Source organism: Scomber scombrus, chromosome 11 (assembly GCF_963691925.1).
Source record: "Scomber scombrus chromosome 11, fScoSco1.1, whole genome shotgun sequence".
Lineage (NCBI taxonomy): Eukaryota > Metazoa > Chordata > Actinopteri > Scombriformes > Scombridae > Scomber > Scomber scombrus.
In genome coordinates, this window is record NC_084980.1 from 16,031,363 (window position 1) to 16,047,730 (window position 16,368).

Here is a 16,368-nt window from a genome sequence, read left to right on the forward strand (position 1 = left end):
TGTTGTCCTCAATATTATACTTTTTATTACACTTTTTTGTTTTCAAATAAGCTGTATTTGAACACAGCACTACACATTTCTAGAAATGCTCTTCCTCTCTATTTACATGTTTTAATTTTGTTTTAGGTTTGCATTTCCACCTGGTGTTCTCGGACCTCATGGGGCCCAGGAGTTCTTTCCCCGTGGACAACATCCAATGCAGGATGTCCCTCCTCAAATGAGACGGTCCATGTCTGCCGAAATGTCAAAGTCTATGGTAGGTAACCCTATGGGGCTGCCCCAGCACTTTCCACCACGTGGTATGCCAGTGCAGCAGCACAACATAATGGGCCAGCCTTTCATTGAGCTACGACACAGAGCAGCAGAAAACAGGCCACGTATGCCATTCCCCCCTGGTGCCATGCATGGATGCAACATAGATCCCAACTTACAGGCTCAAAGGCTACCAGGATTTCAAGGGCCACTTGATTCCAGATTCCCATTTAATCAGGGGCCTAGGATGGTAGACCCCATGGCCAGCCAGACTGGCCATGTACAACTATCTGCCAGCATGGACAATCTTCATCAGCAATCCCAAATGTCAGGAAACAACACGCTTAAACAATCTCCTTTGATGAGATCCATGAGTCAGCCTGCTACAAATGAGACCCAGAACATGGCAGCATCAATGATACTGACTGCACCCCCTGCTGGGCAGGCTGATACTGTCTCAGTGGCCACTAATGAAGCTGTGGAGGAGAAACTGGATGCAGAAGAATCAGCAGTCAAAGATCTTGAAGATGTAGAGGTAAAAGACTTGGTGGATGCTGACTTGGAAAACCTGAATTTGGATCCTGAAGATGGTAAAGACCTTGATCTGGAGACAAATGACCTACACCTTGATGACTTCCTAACATCTGGAAAATTTGACATCATTGCTTATACAGACCCTGACCTAGATGACATCAAGAAAGACATGTTCAATGAAGAGCTGGATCTCAGTGATCCTATGGATGATAATACGGACACCACAGATATGAACAAAAACTCAAGCACTGCTGGAACTGAAGCTTCTTCTACTTCAGCATCTATACTGGCAAAGTCGGATAAGTCAGATGCTACAGGTGAGCACGCTTCAGCTGAAATCAAACTGGAAGCTCCTGGGAGTCAGGATTCTGCTTCTTTGGCATCTAGGCAAGAAATTAAAACAGAGGTCAAAGAGTGCCAGAAACCCCCTGAGGTGGTAGACCAGCAAGCCGCTGTAAACACCTTAACCTCAAACCAGCAGGGAATTCTCTCTGACTCCACCCCAGTCCTGTCTAGTTTACTCATTAAGCAGCAGCCCGAAGAGCAGTCATTAAATTCAATGGTTGAATCTGTCAATCAAGGCGGTAACCTCATGCCCCAGCAGAACCAAGTCACTGACACTCAGCATACATCCGGACTTGCAATGAGCCAAACAATACCTGACACCTCTGCTGGAGAGGCTTCTATGACTGGCTTTGGGGGAGACCAGCAGGTGGGGCTAGCCCCTGGAGTGGACCAGAGCAGTCTGACCCTGACCCAACAGGCAATGTTGAACCAGGCATTAAGTCAGCACGGTCTGCAACACCGTCCTCTTCTGCTAGAAGAGCAGCCACTCCTTTTGCAGGACCTCCTTGACCAGGAGAGGCAGGAGCAACAGCAGCAGAGACAGATGCAAGCCATGATACGACAACGTTCCAGTGACACCTTCTTCCCCAACATTGGTAAATTATATAACCTACAACTCCTTTGTGCCAATATAAGTTAATTATTTGAGATAATTAAGTCTTTTTGTGCAATTTCTTACAGTACAAGATGTGTCATTTTCAGATTTTGATGCCATCACTGACCCCATCATGAAAGCCAAGATGGTTGCCTTGAAAGGCATCAACAAGGTCATGGTTCAGAACAACATGGGAATGACCCCAATGGTTATGAACAGGTAAAAATATGTTTTTAGTTCTGCATGAATAATACTCACATACAGGTTAATTAAGCTCTATTTAAAGGGATAGCTTGGATTTTTAAAGTAGGGTTGTATGACATATTCTGTGTTTTACCTGCAGTAGATTTAAGCAGGCAGGAATACCAGCTCTGCACTGCTGTGGATGGGGCCAGCAGCAAAACATATTTCAGCCATTAAAAAAAAGGCCCACCTTTTAAAAAAAAAAAAAAAAAAAAAAAAAAATATATATATATATATATATATATATATATATATATATATATATATATATATATATATATATATATATATTTTTTTTATTTTTTTTTTTTTTATATATATATATATATATATATATATATATATATATATATATATATATATATATATATATATATATATATATATATATATATATATATATATATATATATATATATATATATATATCAGTTTAAAGTGTATGCTATATTTGGAATACTTTCTCTACTCTACCTTGCTGTCGAACAGCATTTTACCTTGACACTACAATTTCTCAACCATAGAACTTCCATATTCCTACACATGCGGTGCACTGTATTATGCTGCAGATAAGCTGTTTGGGTCAAAATGTGCTACTGCGGCATAAAACAGCGTGCAGTATTTGTAGGAATATCGAATTTCTACAGCTGAGAAAATGTTGTGCCAAAGGAAAGGCTTACTGACAGCAAAGTAAAGCAGTGAAAATATTCAAAATATAGTGTACACTTAGAGATATTGATTTTTTTTTGTTTTTTAATTTTAGATGGCTAAAATACAATTTGCTGCTGGCCCCGTCCACACCAGCACATTGCTTAGCTTCTAGGCCGTGTACTCCTGTCTGCTTCTTCAAACCAGGAGCATACTCACCCAAATCTACTGCAGGTGCTGCTCTATGGATAACTACCTCATACAATCAAAAAATTGGAAATATCCCTTTTAATAATTCTAAAGCTACACAATGGTTTATTGACTATGAAATGTAATGGGGGCAGTGGGCATGTATGTATTGTTTTGGGTTTTAAGCAATGGTGATGCCAACCTAATAACACAATCACATGTATACTGTGCCACTATAAAGGAGAATTGATACTATAATTATTGTGTTGCTGTATGTCACAGATTTCCTCCTGGTCCTGCACCGCCTTGTCATGAAAGCCCACAACTTCCTCCACAAGTTGTTGGACAGGTAATTGTAATTGAAAAAGAACAATTCATCTGCTTAGACATTGTAAAAATTGCAAATATGTTAATATCTAATAAAATACTTGTCTACTGTGTTATCAGGACGGCAAATTGACACAAGTAACGAGACCAAATCCTCCTAACTTTGGACCAGGATTTGTCAGTAAGTTTTCAGAAAATTCATAAGCATCTTCAACTTTGTTGTTTGAAGGTCTGTCAGGCTTGATGTTTGTTTTTTATACTGTCAAGATTGCTAACAAAAGAGCCTTTTTCTTCTTTCAGACAATGCTCAGAGGGCTCAGTATGAGGAATGGCTCCAGGAGACTCAGCAGCTACTTCAAATGCAGCAGAAGTTTCTAGAGGAGAAGATCGGAGCTCACAGGAAGTCTAAGAAGGCTCTGTCTGCCAAGCAGAGAACGGCTAAGAAGGCAGGGAGAGAGTTCCCTGAGGAGGATGCTGAGCAGCTCAAACATGTCACAGAGCAGCAGGGTGTAGTGCAGAAACAACTGGAGCAGGTAAATGTTCGACCTGTCAAGCTCCACCACAGAATTCTATCTCAGCTCTGCTCCCTACATTGGCCGCCCTAGACATTATGAGCAAAGTTCGTGGTTTAAAGTATGGATTGAAAAGTAACAGCCCATGGACCAAATCTGGCCCTCCACCATTTGCCCACATGTGGGTGTAAACACCAGACTACTTGAGACCATGTTATGGACATGTGTAGCTGAATAACATATATGGGGGAAAAAACACCTTTTTTAAGTTAGGCAATATTGTTTCTGTTATTTAACCACAAATGTGTTCAATTGATTTTTAACCAAAAGAAATTCACATCTCAAATGACATTTTTTCCAACAAGTTTAACACTTTTGAGGGACATAATTTCTTTAATGCAGAGGGGCCATATTTCACTGTTAACACTAAATGAATTAGTCACATTGATTTAACAAATATTGTAGGTATGTTACACATTGTATAGGTCTATAGGGTATGCACAGTAATGTGCATAACTATTTTATTTCCAAGCAGACTTGAAAAACAATATCCAAAAAGAAGAACTGAAAACACACAAGACTGTGTCTACACTCCACCTGTCAACCTGCTGTGACTCACCCAAAGAACAATGCTGAAAAAAAGGCTCTTGGCTTATTTTGTTTTCCAACCCCTGCTTTAAAGTGAAAGTCATCAGCCACTATTAGAGTACAATCATTCAATTGGGTAAACCTGTATCCTCGTGAGTTTGCCTTGTAAAAGTCGTAAAACATCTTGCAAATAATACATATTTTTATCCATCATTTTTGTATCTCAGGGAACTTCAGTCACATTTTTTATTTTTTTGTCTTATGTCTTGTTTCAGATCCGCAAGCAGCAGAAGGAGCATGCTGAATTGATAGAGGAGTATCGAGTGAAACAGCAGCAAAACAATATGACACCCATAATGCCTGGAATTCACCCAATGCCAGGTCCCGCTGGCATAGTTCCCAGTGGTCCACCAATGGTCCAGCCTCCTATGAACCCCATGATGCAGATGCCACTTCATCCCGGTCAACCAAATGCACCTCCACGTATTCCCAACCCACCACCTGGCTGGCATCCTGGTGCTCCCATGCCCATGGGCGGACCAGGAATGCCACCTATAATGACCCCCCAGGTCCCTGTGGGTAATCCAGGCCCGCCTCATCAGATGCCAATGGGTAACATACCCCAACACTCACAAATGCCTGTGGAGACCCAAGCACCATCAGCTCCTCCAGGTGGGGTAAAACCCATGCAGGGAGGTGGTGTGAAGTTTGATGACAACAACCCTTTCAGTGAGGGCTTCCAGGAGCGGGAGAGGAGGGAAAGGCTCAGGGAGCAGCAGGAGAGACAGCGGGTGCAGCTCATGCAGGAAGTTGAACGACAGCGAGCCCTTAAACACCGCATGGAAATGGAACAGCAAGGTATGATGGGGCCCGATGGGAATATGGCACCACTTGCTCAGATGCCATTTTTCAACTCTGAGCTGCCACAGGACTTCATGCAACCTCAGAGGCCTCCTATACAACAACAGCAACAACTTGGACCAGTGTTTTCACAGCAGCAGGCTATGCAGCCTGGTATGGGCTCACCACCTGGGACATTCATGCAAGGTGAAAGAAGGGTCATGATGGGCAATGGGGTGATGCCCCCTGACTTGGGGCCTGATAATCTGGCCATGCAAGCACCTAACTTTCCCCAGGGTCAGCACAGACCTCGTCAGTTTAGTGGACCAGGAATCATGCTTCAGATGCCAGGCGAGGGTCCACCATTTGGGGCTGACTCTGCTACACCTCTTCCATCTAACTTTCCGGGCTCAGGCCAGTCCCTAATCCAGCTCTACTCCAACATCATCCCAGACGAGAAAGGGAAAAAGAAAAGGAACCGCAAAAAGAAGAAAGATGATGATGCAGATTCAATCAAGACACCTTCAACTCCACACTCAGACCTTACAGCCCCTCTCACACCGTGTGTCTCAGACACGTCCTCAACTCCAACCAGAAACACCCATCTCTTCGGAGACCAGGACTTGTCAAGGTCCCCCTTACTGGGATGTTCCACCCCAAGTCACTCTGAACTGGAGAGACAACTTTCTGGAGGGCAGTCTGGACAACATGGCCTCTCATCAGACACAGCAAGAACCCAGGCTCAGGAGCATGACAGGATCCTCAACAACATAAAGCTGGAGCAGACTGATGCCAGTGAATGTCATGGTCCAAGAGAAGGGCCCATCGGCTCAGAAATGAGCTCTGTGAAGCAGGAGGGCAGTAAAGGGAGTGTGTCTCCCTGCTCTGTGGGACAAAGTCCAAACAAGGGTGAGGCTGGCAATGAACTACTGAAACATCTTCTGAAGAACAAGAGTACACCCCCGCAAGGGTTCTCCCAGCAGAGGTCAGAGGAGCACCTGCGCTTAGAGGAGGAGGAGTCTGCAGACTACAAAACCCTGCTCAGACAAAGCTCCATGGACAGCAGTGGGGTCAGTCTTTGTATTAGTCATGCAGTTATAGAGCACTGAGAGGTGATCAACATAGTGAGTCATAGACAGGCTAAGTGATTCAGATGGGAGGCATGACATAGTTAAACTGGTATGAGCCATAGCTGTCAGCTTTTCAATGAGTCCTTGTTATGTGAAAACATCTAACATGAAGTCACAATATTGATCAAATTATCTGACTTGCAGTGTTTCCCCTAGAAATTTTTGTAAGAGCGGTGCTGTGTGTCGGTAACCTAGCAACACTAGGGGGTCCGGGGGTATGCTTCCCTGGAAAAAATAGGGTAATATTTTGATAATCGATTAATCGGGCGATTATTTTTTCGATGAATCGGATAAAAACATTTTTTTTCAATTTCCACCCCTTCAACAAAACAACTCAATTTTAATGTCTGATAGCTTTAACAAAATAACATACACATGTATGCTACACAAAACACAACCAAGAATAAAGTCTAAACCAGTTCATCTTGGTGGTGTACAGACTGGTTTTATATTATTCTTCATGATTTTCACACACAACCCAGAAAAAATACAACAATTTGTCTGTGAAACTATATATTTACAGTATAAATTGTGGTTATTTTTGTAGTTACCAGTTTTACTTTTTCCATCATTAGGCTACCGTACAAACTATTTGCGCTAGATTCCCCTGCTGCTCTCCTCATCTCCTACTGCTGACTCTGTGATCTCAGCAGGTAGAAGCTGATAGTTCACTAACTATAACCAGGGAGCACACTGCAACAAGGTTAATGATCCACACAGTGACATTATATCATTGATATGACGCACAAAAGCGATAGAAAACCGATCGCTTTTTGTGCGCACGTGCGCTTCGTGCCGACCTCGGCAGGATGCAGCACACACTTTCTAGTTTTATGTAGTGTGAACTGCTCCTACAATTTAGAAGATTTCAGTGTGATTGGTCTAATCAGCGGCAATACAGATCTATCAGGACGCTTTGCTCTCACACGCGCTGCATTGTTAGTCACACACACACACGCAGTCACTCCCTAGTTCGGCTCTTGCTTGCTCGCTCCAGATTCCGGGAGATTATGTCTATCAATATTTTATCCTCCCCCTACTTCAGTAGCTTATGAAGGGAGGAGGCAGGTTGTGTTTTGAAGCCTAGCCTACACCGAAACCAAAAGCGAAGTTATATGGTTAACTAGCTGCTAGCAACTTCTAATGAAATCGAGCAAGTGATAACATAGTTAACGTAAGTAACGCCACGTTACTTCAAGCACAGTCATTTTTGCAGCGGCGCTGAGAATTCAGCAGCGGCGCATAGGGGAAACACTGGACTTGTACCCATGCCTTTTCATGCTACAACACCTTTTTGTCATCTTCAGGCATACTCAGATGGCCCCCCTGACTTTCCTGGACCTCTTCTCCCTGAACAGGAGAAAAAGAAAGGAAGGAACAAAAGGGCTCCGAAGGGGGATAAACCTCCCTCTCGCTACAAGAAGAGGAAGAAGGAAGGGGATGAAAGGCAACTGATGCACTCGGGTCCTGACACTGTAATGACCCAAATCAAACAGGTGAGACTGATTTTACCATCTTATATCGCAAAACTTGTTGGAGCTGCACCACTGCACTTCTATTGGAACAAAAAATTGGTAGCGAGATGATGAGTGTAAATCTTAATGCTTTGTTCAGAATTTTAAAGTGTTAATTAGTGCCAGAACAGAAATGGACTCCACTGAGCGCACAGATACTAATTTCACGTATCATGAGCATATTACTGTAATTACGCACTTGCTGAATGACAGTTGCACACCCAGGTATTAAAAGTTGTTATTACTGGGAAGGGGGGGATGGGTATTCATAATTATATTGTAAACCCCCTCATTGATTGAGGTTTATTGATTTAACCTTTGTGAAGTAGAATTACTCACTCAGAAATGTTGTAAAATATCATCTTCATCACCACATTTAGCAGGAACTTAATGAGCATGATCCGTAGTATGCAGGTTTCGCTAAATAATGTTTGGCTCAAAGGGGAATTACAGCCATGACCTTGTATGAATAGCATATATATTGGACATTTAACTGATGCTGCCCTCATTTACTGACATAACGAGACCAGATATTAGACTTCGAGGACCCGTTTTATTCCTCCAATACTCGATTCAAATGCAGGGCCACATTCTGAGAGGAAACAATTCAAGTAGGAGTAGCTTTATCTGAGGTTACTTTTTCTTAGACTTTCACAGCAGGTAAAAGAACTATGTAATGATGACATAACACTGCATGCCAAATGCACAACTAATGCTATTTGATTTGGCTTAAGAATTTCCTTTTTGAAATAATGAAACGTTTTTGATGAAACTTTTCTTTGATTTTGAAACAACAAAGTGCGAGTATTACTACAAAAAAATGAACCTCTCTACATAAGGAAGTCTCAGTTGTTCTCGTGGGAATTCCCCTATGAATGCACTCAGTGACAATAACAGAAGTTATTGTTGTTGTTGTCAGCTTCTTTTTATCCAAGATATTTTAATTAAACTATTAAGAGGTCAACTGAGAGGGGTAACATAAAAACTGCTTCATTCAAACATGGCAGTAAAGACATGTTTGCAGAGTAACATACACAAGTATTCTATCCAAGATTAATGCTACCGGGTTTGATAAGTTGACCACAACTATAGTGTTGTTTTTAGTAAGCATAAACTCTGTGTATAAATATACACATTTAGTTTGGTGTCTCTCTGCAGGTGGGCTATATTGAACATTCATTAACCCTTACCAACTTGTTCTGATTTAACTTCTATCTTTTACCTTGGTTCTGTTTTTTCTAGCAGCTTTCCCTGCTGCCCCTCATGGAGCCACTGATTGGGGTCAACTTTGCCCATTTTGCTCCCTATGGCAGTGGCCAGCTGAATGGAGAGAATCTCCTGTCTGGTACTTTTGGCAGTGCCTCACTCGATGGAGTCTCAGACTATTACTCCCAGCTGGCCTACAAGGTGAGATCGACTTACTTTACTAAGGGGAAACGGGTTTAACAGTGACAAGTGTGCCTGCAGCATGATGCGCTGACATTGTGTTGGTCCTGATTCCTAAAGCAGAGTAACCTGAGCAATCCACCAACACCTCCGGCATCTCTTCCTCCCACCCCACCACCTGTGAACCGACAGAAAATGATCAATGGATTTGCCACGACAGAAGAGCTGGCCAACAAAGCTGCTGCCATGGGTAAGCACTCAGGAGGATGTATCTTTTGAAGTCACTTTGTAGAAGACACACTTCCTCCAGACAGGCTGCCCCATAATGTTTTAGTGGCAGCTTGAGATGTTTGCATCCCAGAAAATAACAGCAAGACATGCAGTACTTATGTCACTACAGACAAGCATAGTGTGTTCTTCTGTAATACCAGTGTGCTCTTCTTCCATACAGTGTCCAAAGGCCTCGTCCCAAAGCCGCTACATGTCCCATTTAGGACCGAGGAGGATCTGCTAGCCCGGGCCATCGCTCAAGGACCCAAAACTGTGGATGTCCCAGCCTCCCTTCCCACCCCTCCCCACAACAATCAGGAGGAGCTCAGGTAACAGATAGCTGAAGTGACTGTCTGTGTTTATACTTTTCATGTTTCGGCTGAATGGTTTTAACAGTGATGATTACTCCCTGCGATATGACAACAGTAACAGAGGACAGGAGCCTTGCAAGGAAAGGGATACACCCGACAGTTTCGTTCCATCATCGTCTCCTGAAAGCGTGGTTGGCATGGAAATCAGTCGCTACCCAGACCTGTCCCTGGTGAAGGAAGAGCCGACGTCCCCCTGCCTGTCTCCTGTCCTCCCCATGCTTCCTGCACCTGATGGGAAAGGTACACACACAAATCTAACATAATTAACATATTTATTTCCGTCACTCTAATCATAATAAATTGAATGTTGTGTATACAAGTTAAACACACAAGTACAACATACCTGAACAGCATGGCATTTTAATGGATGTCCTCCTTTTTTCTGTTTTCTAGGGTCACAGATCAAATTGCAAGATATTAAGACTGAGCCCTCTTCAATGTTCTTTGGATCCCCCTTTGGCCCCATGTCTAATGATTCTAAACAAGGCCTGGTCTCTGTAGCTATCACAGTGAGACCAGCTGCAGCAGAGGTAAGAATACTTGTCATGTCATGTTGAATTGTAAAAATGTATGTATTTTTGCTCATTCGTGCATCAAATGTCAGAGTTAAGGACTTGCACATCCATTCAGTAAAGATAATTCACTGTAAATACCAGAACAGTAACACAGGTCTCTGAACCTACACTTCATTAGATGTTTGACATAACATTCAAGAACGCTGTGAGGGTGGAGACTTCAGGAGTATCATACTACCGTTTTCTGTTATAAAAAACATATCAGTTTCAAGTTTTGTTTTGTGTCAGATTTTCCTCCAAATAAATTGTTTCAACCATAGACTCTGCATTCTCCAAGGTCATTTTGGTCACATCAGAGTCAAGCCAACATGCCAACCAAATCAAAGCGCTTCCCCCAGTAATACATTTTATTCCGAACCTAAAACATTGTTGTCTTCTGAATGGGAAATAACCTATGATAGATGAATGGCTTTTGTTTCTGAATATTTACCTTGACCAAACATCCCGTCTTGCTGGTACTTTTCCTCAACCTCAACAAGAGAATGTTCCCATATTTAGAATAACCCATCACCACTAATTTGCTCTGAAACTACATTCATCGACTGTTCTGTTTTGCCCCCACTACAAAAGAATGTCATATTCCCATAATGCTGTTCATGAGACTGTTTATATAAGACCTAAACAACTGGAGTATTCATGTTTGTTTTTTGTCTCAGAACATCACGGGTGTAGTGGCAGCCATTTCAGACCTGCTGTGTGTGAAGATCCCCAGCAGCTATGAGGTCAGCAGCACCCCAGATAGGGGGCCCCTGTCTATGCTCGGCGGTCCAAGGATGGGCCCCCATGCCATGGAGCCTCGCCCTCCCATGCTTTTCCACGGACACGGAGACCATGGAGGCCTTCATGGGCGGCCGGGACAGATGATTAGGCCCGGTGGAGCACAAGGGATGATGCACCAGCAACATGCGCATCATTTCCGTTTCCATCCCAACAGCCCAGGTGAGGACATAAAACTAAATTAAACAAGAGCATCTCTGATTCCCCCGAAGTACTGTAATCCACCTTAATTGAAATGTCATGTCTGATTTAAGCAAATTATAATGACTCTCCACGAAAAAGCACAAAGCAGCAGTGCAATCTTAATATGTAATTGTTTTCCCTTAAACGTACACAGGAGCAATTATCTTTAACAGTATTTACAAACAGCCATTTTGTCTTGCATAACATTATTTGTCTGGGGTAGCATCAGCCCAGGTGCTGACAAGCATGCTTATTGATTTCAGTAGTTATCTTGGCTAATTAAATAGAGTAATCACTTCTTGTTTTAGTATACAGACTGCTGCTTATTGTTTTGAAACCATTAGGCCCAATCCTAATGAAAGTTGTCAGCACAGACACGTGGATTAGAAAGTAGATAACTCATAGTATATCACCAAGGGTCTCAACTGTCTCATTTCATTTCTACCTCTGTAACACAGCATTCATACATGGAATCAATCGGTATACCTCTCTATTTTCACAATCAGAGAGTGTGTTCTGATTTTTAAAAGCATACTTTTTCTTGCTTCAGGCTCAGCTGTAGCTCACGGACCTGAACAGAAGACACCTGGCAGCCCCGGATGTAAACCTCAGTGGTGCTGCAACTGTAAGGTGGTAGTTCTGGGAAATGGAGTGCAGAAATCCATCAAAGATCTCCCTGCACACATGAAGGTATGAAATCAATCAGGTTTTATTACTTTGCATAGCTATAGGGTAACAAGGAGCCAGACAACATTTGAATGAGTGAATTGGAGAAAAATGCTTCCCAGTTTCTTTCTTGCTGATTTGATACCAAAGCCAAAAAGCTATATAGCCAAAAAATATAACATAGTACAACATGCTTTCAATAATTGTACTGACTCATAAGAAGTAAGGATGTCCAGATCAAGTTGTTTTTGGTCTTGATCCATGTCTTTTAATATTATCGGCAGATACTGAGTCCAGTCCTAATTAAATTTGCCTAAATGTTGAGTAAATATGTTTGACACATTGAAATAACTGATGTAGTTCTCTGAATTTGCTAGACATTGTTTATCACCTTGATTCAAATACTGAACTTCTGTTTCAAAACTATAATGTTTAAATTATAGATACAACATGAATAATAATAATAATAATGACTATTATTATTACTTTACTAGAGAAAACTTCACAATTCTACAGTGGACTTTCTTCCTTCACAAACAAAATCACATTTCTCTGTGGTCTCTCAGCAAGATTGTGTCTGTACTAAGCCAAATATTGTTATCAAGTTACCCACAGAATTCATGTTAATTAGCGACAAGTTACTGGTATATGACCTCTGCTGGTGACGTTTGTCAGATGAAAGTGACCATTGGCTAAAATGAGAAGCTGCTAAAATACAGAGAGGGAAGAGATACAAATTTGTTAGCATTGGAGCTCAACAAAGATTTTGCCAACTTCATATCTGTGCAGCCAAATAATTTGTCACATTCACACACAAACAGTTTTCACATGCATATGCGAGGGAAAGGTAGTGGAGGACAATGAAGAAAATATCTGCATTTTATAAGGTTTACTATAGCCAATGTGACCTGTGAGAATATACCTGGATTTAATGAAGTCATCTCTGTCGAACAACTATGAATTATTTTATGCTTAATTTCCCAGTAGGGTTACTAGATGGGCTATAACTGAATATCCATAACTCACTTTTGAGGATGTATTAGCAACACTTCGACATATTCATAGACACACAGTACCACAGTAATACTGCACATATCTTCTAATTATGTAAATCCTGCCTGCTGCTGTTAAATCCATTTCAGATCAATTGGTAGGTCAAACAGCACACCCTATGACTTCTGTCTTGAGGATATTTTGGTTATTTAAATATTGTATGTTTTTTATGTTTATTTTTTAGCTTCCTTTAATGTCAGTTGAGCTTAAGCAGTTCACATTGGTCAAGCTTTGATTTAACACCTCATTTCTTATTCAGCTTCTTAATACTTGAAACGATTTCTCTCATTAGGAATCACAAGGCCGTTTGAAAGAAGACCTGGTCTTCTGCAGTCACAGCTGCTTCCTGCTCTACTGTTCCTCACCACCCTTGCAATCCAGATCAACTGCAGAAACTAAGGTTTGTAGCACACTGTAACACATGTAGAAACCCCAACTGTGCGTCTTAATGACATATAGTTAATAATAACATTATTACTTTATTTTGGACATAATGGTTCTTGTCTCATCTATTCAGGAATCAGTGAGCCTTCTTCCAGCCTCCGAGCAAACAGAGAGCCTTTGTAAAGCCCAGCATCAATACAGTAACAACATGTCCTCAATGGATGTTCATTGCCTGGTCCAACTTCAGCCCAAGCAGTCCCCCCCCTCTACCCCTCCCATCCCCTCCCCCATGGCAGATGAGACACCCAAGATGGAGACAAAGTCTGATGCCATCAAAGTGACAGTGAAGCTGAAGGCCCGGCCAAGGTCACATGACGGCTGGCACCAGGGAAAGAGACAAAAGGGTCTCCGCTGGAGGAAGTGGACTGTACAGGTGGTGGTGCCGAGAGGAAACTCCCAACTTCCAGATGAGGATAAGATTGATGACCTCCTGAGGAAACTCGGAGCCTCCTTACGCCCCCCTCTCTCACTTCGGGACCAGAGGCGTTGCTGTTTCTGTCACCAGTTTGGAGATGGGATCACTGATGGTCCTGCAAGGCTGCTTAATCTTGATCTTGATCTTTGGGTACATCTAAACTGCGCCCTGTGGTCAACCGAGGTGTATGAGACGCAGGCTGGTGCCCTCATCAACGTAGAGCTAGCACTACGTCGTGGCCAAACTGTACGCTGCGTCTACTGCCAGCAGACTGGAGCAACCAGCGGCTGCCACCGTCTACGCTGTACCAACGTCTACCATTTCACCTGCGCCCTGCAGTCTCAGTGCACCTTCTTCAAGGATAAGACCATGCTATGTCATGCCCACAGGCCTCGGGGCACAGCTGGGCAAGCACTGGAGCACGAGCTGCGCTGTTTTGCTGTATTCCGACGTGTCTACGTCCAAAGGGATGAAGTGCGTCAGATTGCCACTGCTGTGCGGCAGCCTGAGTTAGGTTACACCTTTCGAGTAGGCAGCCTGGTGCTGCATGCAATGGGCCAACTAACCCCCCTGCAAATGGCAACCTTTCATTCTTCAACAGCCATCTTTCCAGTTGGCTATGAGGCTTGCCGCATCTACTGGAGCATGCGCCATGGCAACCGCCGTTGCCGATACATGTGTTCTGTTGAAGACAGAGACGAACTGCCAGAGTTTAACATCAGAGTCATTGAACAGGGCTACCAAGACCTGGTTCTGACTGACAACTCTGCTAAAGGTTTGTCCTCATTGATTCTTTACAGAATTATGATTGTGTGTTACAGCCTTTTCAAAGTATTGTTTTTAACCATCTTCTGCTCATGTCTCACTGAAAACAGGAGTGTGGGATAAGGTTTTGGGTCCTGTTGCTGACAGAAGAACTGAGTCTAGTACTCTGAAGCTCTTCCCTGTTTATCTGAAAGGAGAGGACCTGTTTGGACTCACAGTCCCTGCAGTCACCAAGATCACTGAATCGGTTTGTTGCTGCTTTCTGTGAATTCATTCACCCGAACAGTTTGAAATTCAAACAAATGTTTCGATCATATTCTGTTGATTTTACTCATTTTTTACAAATTTATTTCAGCTCCCTGGAGTTGAGGCTTGTGACAGGTACTCGTTCCGTTACGGACGTAACCCTCTTATAGAGTTGCCTCTCATATTCAATCCAGCTGGCAGTGCCCGCGCCCAGCCAAGAATCAGCTCTTCCCACACTTCACTGGTGATCAGGTAGCTTTTGATGATGTTTTAACCCAAAACACGTTTAATGGAATTATTTTTATTGTTTTTTAATATTGTCATTTTAATGACTTATCTCTGTCACCATAAAGATCACAGGCACAGGCTGTATCCAGCAACAGTGCCAGGTCTAACCAGAATGTGGCCCAAGGAGAAAGTGGCGCCCCCCATAGCAAGCCTCCGGTAGTGCACCCCAGGTCTTCTCAGTACCGCTGGATGAAGAGTGAGTGGAGAGCCAATGTCTATCTGGCCCGCTCCCGCATCCAGGTGAGCCTTAAAACTGACATGTGATGTATATTCTTAGTTATGGTGGAGCATTTCTAATTGTCATAGCTTCTGTTTCCTATGGACAATGAATATATTCTCATGTAATGAATTCACAGGGCCTGGGGCTGTTTGCTGCTAGAGACATTGAAAAACAAACTATGGTGATTGAGTACAATGGAACCATCCTCCGAAATGAGGTCGCCATCAGGAAGGAGAAGGTCTACAGGTCACAGGTATACATGTGTTTATAATACTTTTTCAGGTGAAATTACTTTTGACTTCAGTTACTTTTGCCAGATTCAATTTTCCTCTCTCCCTCACAGAACCGAGCAGTGTTCATGTTCCGCATCGACAGTGAACATGTCGTTGATGCGACTCGAACTGGAGGGCTAGCAAGGTACTGAGGTTTTTTTGTTTTATTTTTTAACATGTAATGATAACATGAAATTACATTATTTCTTCTTAATAAGAAATGTGTTCCCTGAATTTAAATGTTCTGATCTAAATATGAAATGTTTGTGCTGAATGTGCAAAAGGGTCTATGTATCTGAATTTTTGGAAATTCAGCTCTCAGAAAGCTGGCAGTTTGTCGCAGCACCTGAGGCAAGGCACTTTGATAAATAGTCAAACTGCCTTTTTTTTTAGAAAATCAGGAAAAATGCCTGCAATATGACTTTTTTTTCTTCTTAAAAGTAAGCTGTTGTCAGTTTTATTGTTGTGTGTTATGTGTATGGTCATTTTCGCAACACATGGATGTATTTAACAAAGAATTGGATATTTAAACAGAGACTTATCTTATACACACTAAGTGTCTGTTGATTCACTTCCTTACTAGGTGCTCATCACAGATTTAGCTTCAACTCAATTATTTTTAATCCCAAAGCAAGTGTTGGTTGTCGGCAAGATATATCAATATGTGTGTATATATATTGTGTAGTAATAATAATGATAAGAAGGATGACAATGATAATA

General features: G+C 42.3%; 1 protein-coding gene across 14 annotated transcripts in view; it reads left to right on the forward strand.

Moving 5' to 3' along the window:
• The window catches only part of kmt2cb (lysine (K)-specific methyltransferase 2Cb), an 86,706-nt gene that overhangs the window by 67,835 nt on the left and 2,503 nt on the right, over window positions 1–16,368 (forward strand). For 8 of the 14 annotated variants that reach the window (XM_062429773.1, XM_062429784.1, XM_062429781.1 and 5 more), the window contains 21 exons: window positions 127–1,727; window positions 1,813–1,945; window positions 3,089–3,155; window positions 3,254–3,314; window positions 3,434–3,666; window positions 4,509–6,143; window positions 7,511–7,699; window positions 8,960–9,124; window positions 9,224–9,353; window positions 9,555–9,702; window positions 9,800–9,984; window positions 10,138–10,274; window positions 10,976–11,258; window positions 11,830–11,969; window positions 13,291–13,398; window positions 13,516–14,632; window positions 14,733–14,869; window positions 14,978–15,120; window positions 15,222–15,396; window positions 15,513–15,629; window positions 15,720–15,793. In XM_062429773.1, the coding sequence (XP_062285757.1) occupies window positions 127–1,727; window positions 1,813–1,945; window positions 3,089–3,155; window positions 3,254–3,314; window positions 3,434–3,666; window positions 4,509–6,143; window positions 7,511–7,699; window positions 8,960–9,124; window positions 9,224–9,353; window positions 9,555–9,702; window positions 9,800–9,984; window positions 10,138–10,274; window positions 10,976–11,258; window positions 11,830–11,969; window positions 13,291–13,398; window positions 13,516–14,632; window positions 14,733–14,869; window positions 14,978–15,120; window positions 15,222–15,396; window positions 15,513–15,629; window positions 15,720–15,793 (6,978 nt within the window). The remainder of the gene's footprint in view (window positions 1–126; window positions 1,728–1,812; window positions 1,946–3,088; window positions 3,156–3,253; window positions 3,315–3,433; window positions 3,667–4,508; window positions 6,144–7,510; window positions 7,700–8,959; window positions 9,125–9,223; window positions 9,354–9,554; window positions 9,703–9,799; window positions 9,985–10,137; window positions 10,275–10,975; window positions 11,259–11,829; window positions 11,970–13,290; window positions 13,399–13,515; window positions 14,633–14,732; window positions 14,870–14,977; window positions 15,121–15,221; window positions 15,397–15,512; window positions 15,630–15,719; window positions 15,794–16,368) is intronic. The other 6 variants (XM_062429779.1, XM_062429780.1, XM_062429786.1 and 3 more) reach the window with 4 other exon arrangements.